The 21922-nt window shown below is 32.1% G+C and overlaps 1 protein-coding gene across 2 annotated transcripts; it reads left to right on the top strand.

Moving 5' to 3' along the window:
* The first annotated feature begins 3587 nt into the window (after nt 1-3587).
* Nucleotides 3588-21527, top strand: LOC106715942 (F-box/WD repeat-containing protein 7). Of its 2 annotated transcripts, none has more exons than XM_014509345.2 (11): nt 3588-3706; nt 6663-7435; nt 8101-8193; nt 8497-8541; nt 8772-8938; nt 9057-9272; nt 10730-11018; nt 16587-16768; nt 19516-19741; nt 19951-20161; nt 20559-21527. In XM_014509345.2, the coding sequence occupies exons 2-11, from the start codon at nt 6803-6805 to the stop codon at nt 20843-20845; spliced, it is 2349 nt and encodes a 782-aa protein (XP_014364831.2). In that variant the 5' UTR covers nt 3588-3706; nt 6663-6802; the 3' UTR covers nt 20846-21527. The 2 variants fall into 2 exon arrangements, with proteins under 2 accessions (XP_014364831.2, XP_014364832.2); XM_014509346.2 differs by lacking the exon at nt 3588-3706 and adding an exon at nt 3914-4018.
* Nucleotides 21528-21922: the final 395 nt, after the last annotated feature.

The raw sequence follows: 21922 nt of genomic DNA, 5'->3' as shown, positions 1-21922 counted from the left end.
GAAAAATAGTTTATTTAATTATTTATTTATGCTTGTCCTTAAAACATTTCGCACAAAGATTTTGTGTGCACATCCTATTTTTTATTTTTCTTGAAGGAAAATATCTATTTTTTTCTTGAAGGAAAATATCTATTTTTTTTCTTGAAGGAAAATATTTCCTCACTGCTGTCCCTATCACTTTTATCTGCCTCGCGAATTAGTTTATTTTCCAAAATTTGTATTTTTCTTTTGTTTCCTGCCATCGTGCGTCGTTAATTTTACGAAAAGAAAAAACGCGACGTACAGTTCAGTGAGATGGCTCAACACTAACTAGCGAAGCGGGGCGCTCCGTGCGGTATCGGGTCGCCAACCGCCTGTTGGGACGGCGGGCCGCGATAGACCCCTGCCGCACCGAGTTGATATTTTTCACCGTCAGTGCGTGGTAGGCCGATAAAGGCCTGCCGTGATTTTTTATGAGATAATCGTTCCGCACCAGTGAGAGGGACATAGTTTTCTTCGTCCGCACCAGCTGAAATTCCGCGGCAGGTCGATTTAGGCCTGATCCGCAGTGAACGTGTTAAAGAAGTTTTTTATATTTATGATATAAACGCTAGCTAGTATTTTCAAGTTTTTGTGCGACATTCAACAAGATTTTACACGATGCCGAGGCGAGGATATTTATCCAAAGCAATGGATATTTATGTTTTTGCGAATCTAATATTTATTTTATTGTCAAACATTGTACCAAAACACACGTATTTCTAACTGCACTCTATCCCGGGCTCCTATAATCCCTTTGTTTTCAGTTATCCTGCCCCCACTCCCATTATGCCTATACTGAGCAGTGCCCAGGTAATCGTCGTATGAACCGCATGAGTATCTAAATGCCACTATAAGAGCTCATCTTAAGCTAGTACAATATTTGTTAATTAAAAGCTTAAATTAATAACTTTTGACGACTTCATATCATACGGTGTTAATGATATTCAAGGATATGAAATCTAAAATACGTTTCATACGAGTATTACCTAATAAAACTATTCTTAAAAATGAAGCCAAGAATCATTTTTTTTTAAATCAAGACGAAGAACTAGAATCAATGGGTTTTACTAACGAAATGGCATGTTTTTTGCATATAAAAGTAATGGCAGAGTTAGCTGCGTTACTACGCAAGGCAAAAGGAAGGATTTAGGCAAAAACCTTTTATCTGAAAAAAGCGTCAACGAAGTAAGTCCCTTAACTTGGTGGAAAGGAATATGTTCTTCAACTAATTTAAATAAAGTTGCAATACACATACTTTCAGCACGATGTACTTCGGCCGCGACAGAACGATCTTTCAGTACACACGCACACATTCACAATAATAAAAGAAATCGCTTGTTACTACAGAAAACGCTGCAAAAATTACTTTTATTAAATGTAATTGGAATATGTTTTATTAAATTGAAGAGAGTGAAAATTAAACGCATGTTAAAGTTATTTGTTAAAAGTTAACCATACCAAAATTATACTGCTTTTAGGACTGAGAGAAATAGGTAAAACAAGTGAAAAGAAGATCCCTTGATGTATTTTGATAATATGCACGAATTGCACACAATTTTGTAAATTGAATTTACCATTTCACACTTATTGTAACGACACTTGCACTTGCATTTTTTTTATAACCCGCGACTCCGTCCGCGCGGAATAAAAAAAATGCACACAAGATAAAAAAGTTCCTATGTCCGTCTCCTAGTTCTAAGCTACCTCCCCATCAATTTTCAGCTAAATCATTTCGATCGATCTTGAGTTATAAATAGTGTAACTAACACGACTTTCTTTTATATATATAAGATGCTTTTATATATATAGATAGATTAACGAGTTAATGCCCACCTTTGATTAGATGCTTTTATTTGAACTATTTATTACTATTTTACAAAAATAGTTTTTTGTGTACTAATTATTATTATTATTATTGCTATCACATTACTTTAGCATAAGTATTTTGTCAAATTTTCACATTAATATTACATACGAGGAGGTACCTAATAATTGTGCATTCAAAAGTTGTTTTAATCATTAAATTGATTAATAAAGCATGTTAAATTAATTTTATTTTTGTTTTGCTTTTATTACAATCTCGTTTATTCGTGAAATAACAAAGTTTATGTTAAGTTACATTTTTGAAATTGCAGATAGTTTTTATCCATGTTTTTGGATAAATACTCGAAAAAAAGATGGAAATTATGGGTATATTTATCCATTTCGAAATTTTACACTAGTTGAGAGGGCTCTCTTTTTCTGTATAATATGTTATTGTACTCTTTGGTCTGGAAGAACACTTAAGCTACTTATTAAGTTTTTTAATTCCGCGCGGACGGCGTCGCGGCGGCAATAATATGAGATATGAGATTATTTCAAAAAATATTTTCTAATTTACTAATTTTAGAGAATAGTATTAACTATTTTTGTTAACAATGTTACAACTTTGGTTTTCAAAAAAGTTATTAATTAATTAATTATAATAATAATAATTAATTATTTTTTGCCAAAGAAATTCATATTAGCCTAGTATTTTATAGTACTTTAAAGAATTGAATTTGAATAGAATTATATTTTTTCATATAAATAGAATGAATTAAATGCATTTTGTATGATAATAACCACAGGTGGGCACAGTTAATCGAAAAGTTAACTTCGTTAATCGTTAATTCGTTAATTAAAAATTTAACTTCGTTAATCGTTAAAGCGTTAAATTCTCGAAAATTTAACGCAAGTTAAAATTTAATCGTTAAAAGTTAACCATACCAAAATTATACATACTAATTTCACCCTTATTGTGGCGACACTTGTTTAAAATATTAATTTGATTATTTTAATCATAAAAATGTTTTTTTATTAATATAAAAATTAATTTTTATTAATACAAAAATTATTTTTATTAGTATAAAAATTAATAAAAAATTAATCTTAATTCTATAAAACATTAGTATAAGAGACAATTATGAATGCATTATAGTATGTTTCATTCCGAGTGCGGAAAGCCTGGCATTGCAAAGTGTTCCGACAAATGTATACTCGACCAAAGCCTTCCTATACCTACACATACGATTCCTCAGGCCGGTTGTACTGTGCGCCGTGCGACCGGACATTCAAAACTAAGTTCGGATTTGCCAGTCATCTCCGATCGCACTCTCGGAGATAGCAGGATAGCAAGGTTCGCCATTGACGGATTACGTCACGGAGGACAACATATCATCATATCATATCATCATATCATATCACGAGTTGAGTTTACGATATCGATATGTCAAAGATCGATAAAAACGTCATTCTTGTCGACTTGACGTTGACGAGTACCATTGCCATTGCATTTAAAGAATATTTCGTCACACGCAAAAAGTGAAATACATACTATTAACTAACTTAACTTTCATTATAATTTTCCTAAATTTGTATTTTTAAAATAGTTGTAAATTTAAACTCGGTTTTTCATTAAAGCATTTTTTTACTAAAAGTTTCATTGGCCCAAATAACCGTGAAAAACATTTTTTTGACTTGCAATGTTTTCTCTTCAATTATTGACTATGGTTGCTTTTGACTATGCTTTTTGACCATTGTGTTTGCTGTGAAATTAAGAAGTGCACATTGCAATAATCTTCCAATGCATCTATAATAACGTTTTAATATGCTTTAATATTTATTTTAAGGTGACTTATATCATTCAAGTGTTGGAGAAATTAAGGTAAGTCTTTTAGAAATAGAAGCCGACGTGGGGCTCGTAATGAATTTCATTCCACTTTTTATGTTTTTACACCATATCCTTCCAATATCCTAGACAGATATATTTCTAAGAGAGAACATTTCTGCGCATGCATCTAACTTCATGTTCATTGGGTCAATAATTGTAAATGGTAAATTTTTATGTGCACATGTCATGAAATTTGGACAGGGAAGTTGTTTCACGTATTTTTTGTGTCGGATGCATGTGAATCCTGTGTCATATAAAAAAAAATCTCACGCCTATAGTCCTTTATGTCGAAGTTGAGTTTTTATGGTTAGTATACACATGGGTGAACTTCCTGTATTTAGTGGGATGGGGCATGAGAATGATTTGTGTGTACATGTCTGTTTCGTATATGCAAGGAGTGTCATTTTTCAATAAAGTCTTCTTCATGTAATTAAGATGACCTTGATTTTGTCAGTGCTAGATTGCATGCCTATCCAGTGTCTATTGTAAGTTTATTTTTATGTTTGTAAAACAACAAACTGCTTGTATTTGCCACTCCTTTCTTTTATCTCAATAATAGCTAGATTAAATATATTATTTTAGGTTATTTGTATATTATTGATTTTTGAGTATGCATGTTGCACCTTTTGCTTATAACTGCAATTATTAAGATATGTCTATATGGAAACTATAAATGGAATTGCACTAATTTTTCTTTTATTAATATACAATAAATAACTACAATACATCTCATACCTCACTACTAGTAAAGGATAATATTTCTAATAAATTTTTATACCCTTTTTTAACCAATCATCTTCCATAATCATACTTCCATTCTACATTCTAGTTGATTTCATTATCATTTTATGCTGATATTAATGACATATTAATCCACATTAAACCATTTAAAAATCAAATGCCAACAGAGGTTTGTTCAATTTAGTTGGTTTACTATAATCTATACCATCTTTACCATCTATATCAATATTTCATTTCCAAGTAGCATTTCTTTTGGGTCCATGAAAATACTGGTAATGGTCATCGTTAATAAAGTATTAAAGCAGTACTATAATGGCCTATCCACAAAAAGTTAGAACATGACCTGAAAAGTTAATAATCGGTGTTTAATTATTCTGGGCCTAGACAAATCAAACTTCATGTAGGATTCTGTCAAATACTCCTCTTGCCAAAATAATTCTATAGCCAAAAAAGATTGAGAACCGCTGCTTTGTACAGCAATTCACTAATAGGCAAATTTTATCATAGACATTATTTATTATTTGTAATTGTTAATTTATGAGAATAAAATAGATATTGTATTGGTAAAATCTTTAATACTAGTGGTCAACAATTCATATTAAATTGTAATTCATAAGAAAATTTTGTTTAGTATAAACTATTTCATACACTTCTTCTCCAAATTAAATCTAACTGTCAAATTTCACCTTTATCCATTCACCCAATTTCCTTAAAAGTGAGTACATAGTTTTTTATTAAGTAATAATAATAAATACATTTAAAACAGCCATCTTGCTTTTCTTAACTGCCTTGAGCATGCATCTTTGTCATTAGTATCACATTTCATTGTTTCTAAGAAGAGATGATCTCAGTAACTACCTTTCGTTTTGATACCACCCAACAAGATTACAAAACTATGCTATCATTTGCATTGTTTATATTATGTTATTTTTAAACGTACACATTATATTATATTTGTATACTAATTAATAAGTTTAAATACATGTTTTTCTTCACTAATTATTACAAAATTTCACTATGTAATTATAATGCTATGTCCTTTAAATTTGGACACAAAGAATTTGGTTCATTCAGTTAAAGTTGGTAAAATATGGAATTTTTATATTAGTATATATAAGTTTTTATTTCTATTTTATGCAAGGTCACTTACTAAAATTGGAAATAAACAGGGAATTAAAGACCAAATAACATTGTTATATCAGCAAAAAAAGGTTATCAAAATATGATTATACTTTCTAAATGCTTGCAGTATTTTTGCTTGCTCTTTTAACTGATGATTCATATGTTATGCTACCAACAATAGTACAGCCACCTACATAAATATACATTTGCATAGCTTTAAAAAGATGTATACACCTACGGTTTCAAAAATAAATACGTAAATATGTAACCATCAATAGAAGCGTATGAATAGATACAAATTTCTGGAGTGTTGTAGATGTATATATATTTAAGCAGCAGACTGTACAATATCATGAAGTAAGCATTATATAATTACATTCACAATCAAAATGTACTAAAGTATCTTATGTTACACAATTACAATATAAGATGAGCAATTTATTAATTATGTAATGATATGTAATTTAATAATGACTCACAGTATTGATGAATTTTCAAGTACAGTTTTTAGTTTTTTTCATTTATAAATAGTAATACATATTCTATATATATAAAAGAAAGTTGTGTTAGTTACACCATTTATAACTCAAGAACGGCTGAATCGATTTGACTGAAAATTGGTGGGCAGGTAGCTTAGAACCAGGAAAAGGACATAGGATAATTTTTACCCCGTTTTCTATTTTTTTTTATTCCGCGCGGACGGAGTCGCGGGAAAAGCTAGTTTCCAATAAAATTCCAATTATAAGAACTTTATTACCTACATGATCACGTTGTGACCTCTTATGAAAAAAATGTTCTTTACAGTAGCTGTTATATATATAACTGTTATATGTGTTACTATTATATGTTATATAACTGTATATGTTATAAATTATATAATTTCATTACATTCATACTTTTATAGATCTAGCTTCTTGTGTTTAAAAAAAACCAAATCGTCAATCGTGATCATTTCTCAAATAAGTTACCATCATATTAATTGTAAGAGAGAAGTGACTAAAATGAATAAATGTTCACTAAAGTTATTATTAAATTTCATTAAAATTTCGTCATGAAAAAAATCTGTCATTTAATTATTTTTTTGCAGGAACTTTGTGAATATATTGAAAATTTCCAATTATCATCATCAATGCTAGAATAGGATTTGTCATGGAAGCAGCAATATTTACATTCCATTTGTGATCGTATGTGATATATTTATATGACAAGCAATAATTTCTACACGCAATGGAAGAAAATAATGGTGCTAATGCTGATAATGTGGAACAACCTACAAATCCTTGCTTCAGAGAGCGCATAGATGACATTGAACGTGAAGACTTTGAAGAAGAGAATCGAATTATCAAGCATTGTTCGAATTTGATGATGGAGGGAGAACTTACAGCATCATCACACTTTTCAGGAAATTTGTCAAGTATTAATTCCAGCTTGGCTTCAAGTTCCGAGACAATTTCTACATTATCAACTTTCACAGCAAATGAATCAAATCTACCGGGATGCAGTAAGTCCGATGACATTGAAGACTGTGATATTCCACTCAAATACCTAAATCATGAACAGACAATAGGATTTTCTACAGGCAAAGAAACAAAAAAAGTTGATTTTATGGAAAAATTACTAAATAGTGGAATACCTGAAAAGAAAGACATTCCCAGGGGAAAACTTTATAAGGGTGACTGTGATAATGAGATCGCAGATAGTTCTGATATGGAAAGTGCGAGCAGCTCCTCCGGACAAACAAGCCAAGCCACAAGTTCCAGTTCTGATAGTGGTGGATTTAGTGTACCATCGACATCTAATGCCGAAAAACTCTTAGGCCTTGGAAGCAGTGGACTCAACTCGCACCACACTGTGACATCGGTGAGTACTATATTTTTTTTAAAATTTCTTTTTTCCGTACCTTTAACTTGCATATTCGATTGTCAAATAGTTAATCGTGAATTCATTCGAAAAAGTCATCCGCCTGTAAGTGGTATTATAAAATTAGTTCTAGTGTTTTCCTAGCCGCATGTAGCCGGACCGGAAAAATTCAAACCACACATCCCCACGCTCTCCAAAAGAAAAATTAAAACGTGACACGATCAAAAATTCATGAATAATAGATCGTTTTGCATTTACGAATCCTTTAAATCTATACGATCTATTCGATCAGTCAGTCTAGTGACACGGCAGCTGAGCTACGGCTGGCCCTGAGAAGCGCGGAGCTTTTAACAACTGGTTTTTTGTAAAGTAATTATTCGATGCATGAAACACATAGTACATTTAGTAGTACTTAATCTATATAGATTTAAGCGGACTTGGAAATTCCTAATTGACGTCTTAACGTTTTTTTTTATTATTTTAGTTTTATTTGGGAAATAATTTTAAAAGAAATGAGAAAAATTAAACATTCAATATTTTATTAACGTATTGACTTTTTATCGGTAGAAAATTAAATTATTAAAATTCCGAATATTACATTTAAAATGAGTTTATAAATATTTTATGTGTAATTATTTTTTCACGACTAATTTTTTGTCTTTCAGGCTTTCTTGCGTAAGTACTCCGAGGACGAGGACGATTCTGACGACGAAATCGGAGGCGGTAACTTACGGTGCACTTGTAATTCTCCTCACGTGGTAAGTTTAACTGATTATTAAACACATAAAAAAAAACGATGTAATGAGCAGTGATCACACAACACTAGCAAAACATAGTAGCCCACTTGTGCTTAGTAAGGTCCAATCATATGATTCATTCAAAATTTGTTATTGTGGAATAAGATAATGATACACAAATATGACTAATGATGATAGATTAAAAAGTTATCTATCATAATAACATAAACAAAAATATCCTAGGCTTATCTCAAATCCAAATTCGCTTACTCTCTTGGTTAAGTTATTGAGTGTATATAATTTTATATTAAATTTCCTATATAGGATGACGATGAATACGACGAGCCTGATTTAGAGCAAAGAGCTTGGGTAAGTACTTATAATCGTTGGATATAAAGTTTAATAGCATTTTGCAAACATCTAATATGAAATGGCTAAATATTAATTCATTATATCGTACACACTAAGTACTTGCAGTACTATAATGTCAAAAGCCTGGTCCAAAAAAATATGTATTCAATGACTTGGCCTAGTAAAAATGTGCCACTTTACATGTTAATGGTTAAAGCTTGATAACTTCATATTAACATTTTTTACAGTGCAAACGTCGTTATGAATCTACTCCACATCACTCCGTTAAAAGGTTTTGCACCGACGGCGCCATATCAGCAGTAGCTACCTTAGAATGCAAACCAAACACAACAAATCCAAATATTATAGCTCAGAAGGTGCAGGCATCACCGGAGCTCAAACAGTGGCTTCATAGGTGAGGTTACACTTGAATACTTATTAATAGCTTTTTCTAATTCCAAGAAATGTATTGAATACAATGATTTCAACAGATTACTTTTTTGATATTGATTGAAACTTTACATTCATTTCAGATTTCAAACATGGTCCACCAAAGAGAAGACTCTAGCGATTGATGCTTTGGTTACCCGTTGTGCTGCAAGTGACGTACGCTACATGATGAAGGCAATCGAGCCATTATTCCAACGCGACTTCATCTCATTGCTGCCAAAAGAGCTTGCCCTTACAGTTCTGGGCTATTTGTCGCCAAAGGACCTTCTCATGGCTGCCCAGACTTGTCGTTATTGGAGGTCAGTACAAAACTTTTTTTTGTTGGCTTCATAAAGAAGACATGGAAATTTTTGAGAAATTAATGTGATATGAATGTTAATAGTTTAAATGTATTAAACTTACGTGTAGTCTGGTGTAGGTATCGACTAGTTTCGGACCCATCGAGGGGTCCTTCATCAGGATGTTTTCGCGACATTACCGGGTTGTATTCGCGGTCGCGTCGCGTCTGGTACTGCGCATTTGGGTTCGCAACGCGCAACTCCATAGGGCGGGATCACGTTGGTCTTTGTGTGCGCCGGCGACGATGACGAGATCGATGAATATCTTAATATTGTATTAAGCATTATTCACATGCAATTCGTGAAATCAATTCTTCTGTCAAATAAAATACTGACTGAATTTCTGTCACAAAATTAATTTATAACTTACTAGCTGTCGCCCGCGACTCCGTCCGCGCGCAATTAAAAAAAAATGAAAAAATAGATGTTGGCCGATTCTCAGACCTACTGAATATGCTCACAAAATTTCATGAGAATCGGTCAAGTCGTTTCGGAGGAATACGGTGACGACAACTGTGACATGACAATTTTATATATTAGATTTATACCTAAACTTCTGATATAATCTTTTTCTACTAATAAATCGGGTAGAAATACTCATTTTTTCACCTGAAATTTGATTTTATTCGTCTAACTATAACTTTTTATGTCTCAACGTAGAAAAAAAATTATCATCTGATATTAAACAGCTTAGCAACCAGCATTTTTATTTTTTTAGATTTTTCAGCTTACGTAATCGTAACCCTGGATAGCAGACTGAATAAATACATTGCAAATATCATGTTTTTAATATACAGTTTTTTTCCGCTATTGACTCGAATATAAATCAAAATATATGCGACCGTCTCTCATATATGAATTTAATACTATAATCTGACTTGAAAACTAACATAAGACCATGAAATATCCAAGTTAAATTTAATCTTAGCCAATATTCTAACATTGGACTTCCACTGCTAAGCACCCTGTGTGGATTAGACATATGGGTTTTGATGTGAAACATCTATAGGATCACTTGTAAACCGAATTGTTGGCGTGGCGACGCTTGCCGTGGCGACGGGTCGCCACGCTATACTAAGGTATACATATATACCGAACCCGGCCTGAATCCACCACAATACGACGCTTTCCGTCCTGTCTCCGGGGACTTTCCACAGGATGAAGGAACCATAAAGGTTCAGGATGTAATCCCGATAATTGAACTGATCGTAACCTCGAACCTTTTAAATCGTTGCTTTGCATATATATTAAGCTACTAGAAAAACTTCAATATCGTGTTTTAGAACTTTACTTTTTTACTTTACTTACTTGTACACACACGATGTTTCACATCTGCCAGGAGTCCCATGACGGATCACATTTTTTTTTATTACATTCAGATTACAGCTTAATGAGTTCAAAGTTATCTAATTTTCCAGATTTCTTGCTGACGACAACTTGCTTTGGAAAGAGAAATGCCGTCGTGCCGGTATTACCGAACTCAAGAAGATACCACGTAATATGCCTCGGTTTGCGAGCCCTTGGAAAGCTACGTATATGAGTCAGACAATAATTGAGAACAACTGGATGAACAAGTCTGTCCTGAACCCAATAATAATGCGTGGCCACGACGACCACGTTATAACTTGCCTGCAGTTCCAAGGGAATCGTATCCTTAGCGGCAGTGACGATACAACTTTGAAATTGTGGTCCGCTAATTCTGGAAAGGTATGTAACTGTCATAGAGTTAAACAAAGATTATCTTTTTGAAACATCTCTGTAATGGAGGAAAAAATATTACGACTGACAATTGAAATGTTTCTATAATTTTAATCGCCTTTTTATTAGTTTTGATATAACCGTAATTTTCTATTGTTTAAGTACCAAAGTACAATATGTGTTTTACGGTGATGTTTCTTCAGTGGGAACTCATGGTTATGGTGATTTTGTTTTTTGGTTTAATTAAAACTTTCTTAAGAAGTATTTTAATCAGCGTTAAGTTTGACATGACTATTACAATAGATCTGAGATTTACGTTATTTATGTAAGAAAAAACAATTTATTTTAAATATCTAAACATAATACTACTAACATTTTTTTTTAAATAACCACTATGTTTAATTATTACAATAAATTCACACACTGATTATTTTAAGTATTTTCTCAGTTAATTTTAACATAATTCTTTTGATAATTCACTAATGGTTGGTTTCTGAGACCAAAATTTCTACTCAAAACATTTTATTATCTCTGATTAAGATTTTTGCCCTCAGAAACCGACGGTAGGTCCGGTTTAGTCCAATTAGTTGCGATTCCGACAAAAATGTTATTTAATTTTTGAAAGACTAAGTAATGGCTCAATTACGTTATTGTTAAATAGGTAGGATTTTTAAAATCATGTTAATTTTTTTCTAATTTAAAACTCTTATTTTCATATTAGACTATTTTATTTGTTTGTAGGTTATGTAACGTGTAGACATGGTATTCACACAATACTTATTTAGGTACCTTACACTTAGCTAAGGTATGAAAAGATGTCAATATTGCAAAAAAAATTCTGTGATTTCCTTTTAACTTAAAAATCAATCTATCATATATTTAATAGTAACTTTTAGTTTCGCTACTTGTACAGTCGGATTCAAGGGAAATGAGAAGTTATCACTAGCTTTTATTATCTTGGAATCTATGAATTTATTTTGGAATTTTCCAGTATTTAAATTGTTGATACAAACATGTCTGTTTTTTTATTAGTCTATAGATAGTCTTGTAAAGGTTAAATTGTTTTTGTAGGTTTTTCATAATATTTCATTTCTATTGAATTTGACTATCGCTGTATTGTTAAAAATGGATGTAAATTAGTGTACTAAAACTATTACTTAGTTACTTAGAAAGTGTTTTATTTTGTTGATTTTATCATATAACGGTCATGGACATCGTTTTTTCACTTTGTATCTACAAAACCGTTTGATTTTAAAGTTTATTATATTAAAATTTTGTTTTTTTAAATACGCGTAAGCAACAGAGTATTTTTTATAAATAAAAAATGAAATAATTACATTACGGAAGAGGTAAGTCAAATCGAGACACTTGTAGGATTATTTTGTTATTGACATATTTTTTGGTATTGTTTAATTTTTTTTAGTTTCGTTATCGTTTATGCTATTGTTGCGCGCGGCTATTGCCAGTGTTTTGAACAACAAAAAAAAGTTTACTTCGCGCGGAAAATTTTGACGTTTGAATAAATCTAAAATCAGTTTACTTTTGTTTTTGTTATATTAGACCAGTGTAGAAGCTATTTAAAATAATAAAAAGTGAAAAAAAATCATAGTAGGATGAAACCCATTAGAAAAGAAGGGAGATATTATAAACACTAAAGGAAAAATAATTTACATGCGATCTGAGGTCGGGAAGGGGTTGGGGGGGAGCCTTTAAAGGTAAACAGTTTATCTTGATTTCCGGCAAAACTAAAAGACCTATGGAAAGAAGTCAAATGGCAAAGTTGTAGGTAATGAAAAGATCTAAAACTTTTGTGTTTACACTCTTTTTATTTAACCTCAAAATTTATGTGAACAATTCAAAAAAACAAGTTTGTGGTTTTTTATTTTTATCTTTTACAAAAATTATTATTTTTTCACGAAATTTGGTGAAAACTTATCTTTTTATATCCCGAATACGCTGTAATTTATTTGATTCGAAATATTAATTTTTTCACCTTATACTGAATTAATATCGAAAAAGCAGCCTAATTTGGAATCGAAAATTCACCCGTCAAAATATCAGCTTTTTTTCAAAAAGTTGGTATGCTTTCTGTTCGATGAAATCTCTTCTTTTCGATGGTGAAAAAAAAAATATTGTACCATAGTAAATCTTCTCAGAAAATGCAAAAAATCAAAAATACTCTAATTCAATTTTTTTTATATTATTATATACAATTTATTAAAATTTACACTTTAATTACTCGAAAAACGTAAGATTACTGTTACATGATAATAAAAAAAATATTGCACATCAAAATATACTGCTATAATTAACAAATATAAATAAGTTAATAATACAATATTTGGAGAAAGTTGTAGAATCTTCTTTAAATTATATGCGTAGATGCCTATTTATTACTATTTAAAGATAACTTATATACCTGAGTGACCTACGAAAAATTTTAGCCCATCAAAAAGTATTTCTCATGGGGAGGCTAGGCGGGTCTGGATCTTACTACATACATACCTACTATTTCATAGCAGCTGTAACAATCGTTAGCCTAGCCAGTATTTCTAAATACAGTACAGTATACAACATCGTGTACAAAAATTAATTTGTAATGATTTAAAGTAATAAAAACTAAAAAATAAAATTTTATATATTTTTTCTACTGCGTTTACAAATTACAACCAATTAGACGTATATAACATATTATTCTTTTAAAAATTATGTATTGTTACAAGAAAAATGTATGACAAATGCACAATAGGAAAAACGAACTGAGTACCAAAGAAGTTAAAAAACAAGTTATAGACAAATATGTTCTTGGCGTAATCACTGAAAAGCTTACCGCCGCTTCAATAGACTCATACAAAATAACAAACTAACGAATAAATTTGCATTGAATTCCATACATTGCTTTGTGCTGAAAAGAAAGAAAAAAACATTAATATATTTGAACGTTTCGAGATCATTCCAATTGTTATTGATTCCATTGCCATTCGAATGCTAAATATTTTATCTGTCGCACTGATTTAAAATCAATTATTCAAGAACATTGTGGCAAGAGGATTTTACATATGAAGAATATGATTTTTTTTCTTTTTTTTGGTCTGGATTATATTTACTGTGTTCATCGACTAATGGTCTGTTTTTAATCGACAAAAAAAAATAAGAACACACTCTGAAATATGGAAATTTATTTAGCAAAGTACTGGCAACCTATGATTTTACTTTTTTGTATCTCGCACTTACATACTTGTACTCAATAACTTTTAACACTATTAGAGTATTCTGTTAACACTGACCTTCACTTGCAACAAATATAAGCGTTGTCACTCTTGTTATAATCACAAATTCAACCTCTGCCATTTGCCGAGGAATAGATTAAATAGAGGATTTTCCTAAATTTCAAATCTCCACTGAAAGGATGGATATAGTCTGAAATAATACGTAGATAATTTGATTACCTTGTTAAATTCATTAAAAACTTTAAATATTCTATGAACAAAATTGCAAATTAAATGCACGTTCGCATATAAAATCAAATTGAAGTGAACTAAATGTCGATGTTGTACGTGGCGTACCTACATATCGTATTACTGTGCCTTCGTAGAAAGTGTCAAATTACTGTTTCCGGCGACAGGAATGTGTGCAATTTATGTCATATCTTGCCAATATTATAAATGCGAATTTTTAGATATATGGGTGGATGTTTGTTGCAAGGTAACTCCGGAATGGCTCAACGGATCTTAATTAAATTCGGCACATATGTAAAATATACTCTGGAAGAACACATAGGCTACTAATTACATATAATCCGCGCGGGCGGAATAGCGGGCGACATTGCATTTATAATTTAAATTGTATTCAAAGTTTTAATCGGCCAGGGATTTTCTACCAAACTAGTTGTTTTGCGTAGCGCCTATAAGTGACTTTAAAACACACAAACTGCCAATTAACACTCTTGACAGTGGTAGATCCCGCAACAACAACATTTGTTGGCTGCATGAATTTTCCGGGCCGACCGGTGCAATACCACGACCACACAGAAGACAGGCGTGAAGTGGAAGCAATTCCGCGTTTCGTCTGATGAGTGTGGTCCCGGAGGCCTAATTTTAGTCCTCTTTCCCTTCCCACCCGTTTCCTATTAGGAAAGGATGGAAAAGGAAAGTGAATTTGGCGGAAGAGGGGATGCATAGGAAGGGGAAATAACCTGTTTCTGTGCGTCAACATCTCCGTTGATTAAAGGTAGGCAACGCATCTGCATTTGTGAATGTCTACGGGCAACGGTCGCCTCGCTATTTCGGCGAACTCAGGTGGCCGTTTATCGTTTGCCATCTTTAGTTATAAAAAAAATTGTAACGTAAACTACTTTTTATATACTCTAAAAAGGACTAATCCAGCTCTATCTGGCATTTTATTTTTGTTTAAAGAAAACAATGTTTGAGTCGAAGGAAATTCTATTAAAAAGTAGTGTTTCGAATTTTGTATATCTACAAATACTATACGAAAATGACACCAGAAGTTCGAGTATGGCTGTAATAATTCCAAGGATTACAGATTCCCTTGTTTTACGAAGAAGAGCTAACAACTCTGTAAGAAATTGTCTTATTTTTTTGTTTATTTCTCAATGATATTCTGTATTTTATATATTTAATTTTATATTATTTTATTTAAACAAATGTGTAATCAATGTGAAGGTTTATTTAAAAATACTTAGTTTTATATTTGTAGAAACTGTGACGTTTGGCGATTTAATAAAAGCTTTTGTGTTTGAATGAAAAATGTCGGTCATGAAATGTAAATGATATTTGTTAAAAAGATCAATTTTTTATGAATATTACTAACTTTCAATTGTAATTGGTGATGGTTCAGAATAAAATATTATAATAATATTGAGATATAAATAACTAGTTAATGTTTTCAACCGCTTCACCCTCAAGTAAACTGAAATCTGTACTAGGTATATTATTATGACAACATAATTAATGTTATCAATTCATTTCATGCCAAAATAGAGGTAACGAAGCAGGTTGAAATAATTAACTAGTTCTTTTATATATAAATAATTTTTGTCTAATCTAATCTATTTTTGAGAGATAAATTTTGTTATATTATTTTAGAATGACTTCTATATCCTATTATCATCTTCTTCTGACAGTGCCACTTGTCTTGAAGGTTGGCCGCTAACTTGGATTTTTTTTTCTGTCTAATCCAGTGCGAAACAATTCCTTAATTCTTCAACTGTTTACTATTATTATATAGTTATTTAAAACTAGACGTAATCATCATCATTTTAAATACTAAAAAAGACAACATTATTTGGTAAAAGCCTAAAAATTGCCTTCAGCAGCTCGCTATTCATAATAACGTTTAATACAAATACTATAATCCTACCATCATTCCGCTGTTAGAATAGACTATGTAGTACATTAAACTAAAGCTAACATCTCTTCATACTTAAATTATTTGTAATATTTCTAATTGTCTCTCAAGAATAGGATTTTTTCCTATTAGTTACAGTAGTTAGTTAATGTGTCGTCAATTTTAAAACTTAATATATGAGTGTAATATAATTTTAATTCTGGTTTTCAGTGTCTCCATACTCTGGTTGGTCATACCGGTGGTGTTTGGTCGTCTCAGATGGTTGGAGACTTGGTGATTAGTGGGTCAACTGATCGCACCTTACGCGTATGGAACGCCAACACGGGACAATGTCTTAAAGTTCTCGCGGGTCACACTTCTACTGTACGATGCATGCATCTTTATCAGAATAGGTATGTTGCTGGCTTTTATATACAATATTGTAAGTCTCTGGTGGTTAGAATTGGTTACCTCGGTTTTTCTAACAAAATTATGACTATGTTTTTGTACATGTTCCCGCAGTGGAAATCGACGGTTAGATAAATGTTGTACAGTAAATTAGTTCAGCTAGTGTGCGAGAATATATGTCAACTTTTTATCTCTATGCAATGCTTTAAATGTACTAATTTTCAGTTTAAAACTTATTTCTTAATATTAATACATTAATTTAAGATAACTTTAGTTCTCACTGTTAGTAAATTAATGGTATATCTTTTGATGGCTATAAGCTGGCGTCTGTAATAAATAAATGACTATAAATATATTATTATTATTAAATAATTAATAATTACATATTTTTATATATTGTCACTATTTCATGGGATGGTATGACAATGAAATTAATATTTTAACTAGATGTAACATTAAATAATATCTGAAACATTTATAATTTGTTCTCTAATACTTCTATATTGTGCGAAAGTTTGTTATAAATATACTTGCTAATTTTGCTCATGCGATGGATTTTGCTCAGCATTTTTAATATAGAACGATTAGCCTTAGTAATATTATTAATAAGGAGATTTTACCGCGAATCAGTCTGCGCGGAATTAAAAAAAAATCAATACGTAGCCTATGTGTTCTTACAGATTTTGTTCTATATATGTGCCAAATTTCATCAAAATCTGTTTAACCGTTCCGGAGATACCTTCTAACAAACATCCATCCATTCATCTAAACATTCCCATTTATAATATTAGTAAGTGGAAACGAATGTAAAAATGATGTCAAGTGATCACTGTTCAAAATTAAACTCAAATCATACATTTATTTTAAGTTTATTATTAAGGTTACTGTGTGTATACAATCTTACTTAGACATTTACTATTTCATCTGATTACACTTTATCTATTTTATCACAATGAAATCATTAACTTTGAATGTGTATATATTTTTAAATTGGAATAGACAACAAAGAAAATAGGTTTGTATCTTTCGTTATATGACGTTTATTGAGGTAGAAAATATTTGTTTTTCTCCCTTTCCTTTCTACTAAGTTCTATTTTCTTCTGTTCTACATAAATACTGGCAACAATTTTGCATTTGACTTGATCATTGCGCATATATATGGACTGCGGTTGTCACTTAATACGTTTTTCTTATAAATTAAATTTTAATTGCCACACTCAGGGTCGAATGACCAATTTTAGGTAGATTTAATAAATTAAATCTACACTAAGGGGCTGCTAATGCAAATTTAATATGACTATAATTGAAGCAGTATTATTTTAATGAGAACTAGCTGTGCGCTGTTATTTTATTAGTTATGTTTGTCCTAAAATTCATGTTTGCTCATACCATCCGTATAGCACGAGAGCTCACGACCAAAACCATGTCTCATCGTTTTACGGCCAAAACTGTATAATACCGTTAGAGTAGATGAATCTGAACCCGGCTAAGTGGGCAGTACCGGCTAGAAACGTCGTAGTTTTATGGGGGGGGCATTTCTGCTACGTTAAAAAAATAGACAAACAGTTTTATCACAATATGTCTGATAGTAAAAATGTACATAGGTTTCGTCATTTTATTACGAAAAAAATTGTTTTAAGACATTTTGCGCGTCATATGTGGCCTAAGCGCATTTTCAAAAATGTCAAAAAATTTACTCGACCTGTCTCATACATAGCAGCTTGGTTCATTTTTTTTTTTAATCTTTTGTATGGCTGCCAGACTTATGTAAAAATCGTTTTCAGACATTTTAAATGTCACCAAAAACTCCAAAAACGAAGAGAACGTTTGTGAGTCGGCCGGTAACGTGCAGTGCTTGCTACGTCCCTATCCCTGGCTAGCTACAGCGCAAGCGTCCATCAGCTGTTCTGACTATAGCAACGGTTTCAACGACGCTCACTTTTCAATAAACAGTAATTTTCAAACGTTATCCCAATTTCCTTTTGTCCAATTTATTAAAAATGTCCTTTAATTTTAGTTCGATGGTTTCGAGTGAGCTCTTTATCGATCATCATCTAAGAATTTGCGAGTTGCAGCTTATTCATTTGTATAACAGATGTAAATACGCCACAATAGGATTTTTTTATAATTTCTGACTCGAAAAGTTGTCTGATTAACGAAGTACGACACTAAATTTGTCTGATATAATTTTTTTCTGCATCCAGGCAATTCTTTTCATGATGTAGAACAGTTTTCAGACAGAATGCTATGGAAAATATCGGTAAAATTTTTCAACACGTTCAAAACACATAAGATGCTCACACTTTCTTCTGAAAAATGATTAATTCGCATCAACTGACCAATGTTCACTTGAAAATAAGATTTCCAGACGGTTTGCTATAGTTTTTTTATTTGCCTCATTTTTAATTTTCTCAAATGGTGTCCTGGGTACGTGTGACGCTTGTGGTGTTTGAAAATTGTGTTTTTAGTAACTAAAATTTATCGATCAACTACATTCTGAAAATCAGACAGATTACTATGAAACAGTTCGGTAAAATTTTTTGACATCTTCGAATCAGAATCACCAAATCTATCGATTTTATACAGTTATCATCGTAAAACGATAAGGCAAAAATTTTGGTCGTGGGCTCTCGTGCTATTAACATTGCATCTACAAATACATAAAATCAATTATAATCAGGTTTTTAATTTCAATATTGCATTTTTTTATATTTGCATTAATTGGTTCTAATTACGCGTGTATTTATTACAGAGTTGTGTCGGGTTCTCGTGACGCGACATTGCGCGTGTGGTCGATACCGGACGGTCGTTGTCTGCGCGTGCTTGTCGGCCATCTTGCGGCTGTCCGGTGCGTCCAGTACGACGGCAAAGTGGTCGTCTCCGGTGCATATGATTACTTTGTCAAAGTATGGAATCCGGACACCGGTGACTGCCTCCATACTCTCGCAGGACACACTAACCGTGTGTACAGCCTTCAGGTAAGTTGACTGTTCTTTTATGACTTAATGTTCATTGTTAATTTAAGTTTAAAAACAAAAGAATTTTCATAATATTCAGTTTAATATTTTTTTGGATAAAATCGATAAAATTCTGAAACAATCATAAAATGAATTAACTTATATTTATTAATATTGTCGATAAATTTAATCACTATTTCACTGAAAATCATCAAATAACTGTTTTCAAGTTTGACGGTGTTCACGTGGTGAGTGGGTCTCTTGACACGTCCATCCGCGTGTGGGACGTGGAGACGGGTCAGCTGAAGCACACCCTCACTGGCCACCAGTCGCTCACCTCCGGCATGGAGCTGCACTCCAACATTCTGGTCTCCGGGAACGCTGACTCCACTGTCAAAGTCTGGGATATCTCCTCGGGTCATTGCCTGCATACATTGTCCGGTAAGTTAAACAACAAACAATTAAAAACATAAAAATGTATAAAGTTGGTGGGCGCTCTTTCATACCTGATTGAGTTTTAAATTGCTTTAATATGATAAGTGTAATCTTACGTGAGTTAAACAAATACAGTGATAGTTGCTTTATTAGTAGATAGTAGATTAATTGATCAATACAATCGCTGCCTTTAAACAACATGCTTTTAAAAACGTTTTATCAATATTTATCAATATCTTCAAATTTGTAATATACTCTATTTTATGTTTGGATGGCAAAATGATAATGTAATATAAATACATATGTAAAAGGTCCATACTGTTGTATTCTTGTGCATTTAAATTCTGTATTAATTATTATACTATAAAGAAGAAACATTTAAACCTATATTTGAAATATTCAGGGCCGAACAAACACCAGTCAGCGGTGACTTGCCTGCAATCTAGCAACCGCTTTGTGATCACGTCATCTGATGACGGTACGGTGAAGTTGTGGGATGTGCGCACTGGCGAATTCATACGCAATCTCGTGGAGCTCAGCTCCGGCGGGTCCGGTGGCGTGGTGTGGCGCATCCGAGCCTCCGCCACCAAACTGATCTGCGCCGTCGGATCCCGCAATGGCACCGAGGAGACCAAGCTTCTCCTCCTCGACTTCGACGTGGCTGGCACATGTAGGAAATGCGACGAATAGCATCAGCTTAACCGGCGCCTTATGCGCCGATACGTCAACTTGTACGCGCCGTGGCATTGTTAAACAAACTTCGCCCCCTCACCTTACACAAACATCAAGCTATGTGTTCCGTGTTAGTGATCAATATGTTCCACTGTAAAGGAATATTTTATGATAACATCGTCTTCAGAATAAAGTTGTTTGTAGAGGGAAGCGTTTGTGTGTTGCGGAAGGACGTTAAAGTTGTGCGCGAAGTACCCACCGGGCCTGACACCGTTGTTGAAGGACTTCGTCTGTGTATCCATGTTGTACTCTGATTACCTGCATTCATACGATACCATTTACATACCATAACATATATTCAAATGTAGTAGTAAATTGTAGAATATTTCAATAATTGTAATCCGTAGCAAGAAATGGTAGCACAATTGTTTATCATGCGTAGCCAAATTCCTGTAATAATGTTGAATGGTTCATCATCCCAAAGAATTTTGACCGTGTCAGATGTTAGTTTTTAAGTTTTATCATTGTTAAGGCACCTTTTTACATTGTTATTTTTTAAAAAATGATGGATTGATAATGAATTGTAATTTTGGGCAATAATTTTTATCACAATTTGGACATATTTCCAATTTATGGTTACCTTGAGTTTACATTGGCGAAGCGCGCATATAAAAACATATCCTATTTTTGTTTTAGGAGAATGGGTATGGTTGTATTACGTTTTTGTATGAGTGTTTCACAGTAAAAACTCACGGCTAGGTTTAGCGTGTCTTAAGCTAATTTTTGGGCATTTTACACTTGTATTGGTTAATTGTATCATAGTAAAGTTTTTTTTTTGTAACTTTTTAACTTCTGCTTAACTCTAGGCAGTATTAGAAGATATATTTGTTTTGATTTAATCTGTTGATAGTTATTGAGTTTGCTGCAATTAGTGTCAATATGTTTTGCATGTCCAAGGTATCAATTGTTATAACTTATTTTCTTATTTTACTGTTTCAAATTTATATACTGTCTTATATTATCATATTACTTTTGAAACTTAAAATGTATTCATTGATTGTTTTTTAACATTGTAAAAAATTACGCAACATATAT

Source organism: Papilio machaon, chromosome Z (genome assembly GCF_912999745.1).
Source record: "Papilio machaon chromosome Z, ilPapMach1.1, whole genome shotgun sequence".
Classification (NCBI taxonomy): domain Eukaryota; kingdom Metazoa; phylum Arthropoda; class Insecta; order Lepidoptera; family Papilionidae; genus Papilio; species Papilio machaon.
The sequence above is the reverse complement of the archived record's forward strand: the minus strand, read 5'-3'. Positions and strand labels throughout refer to the sequence as shown.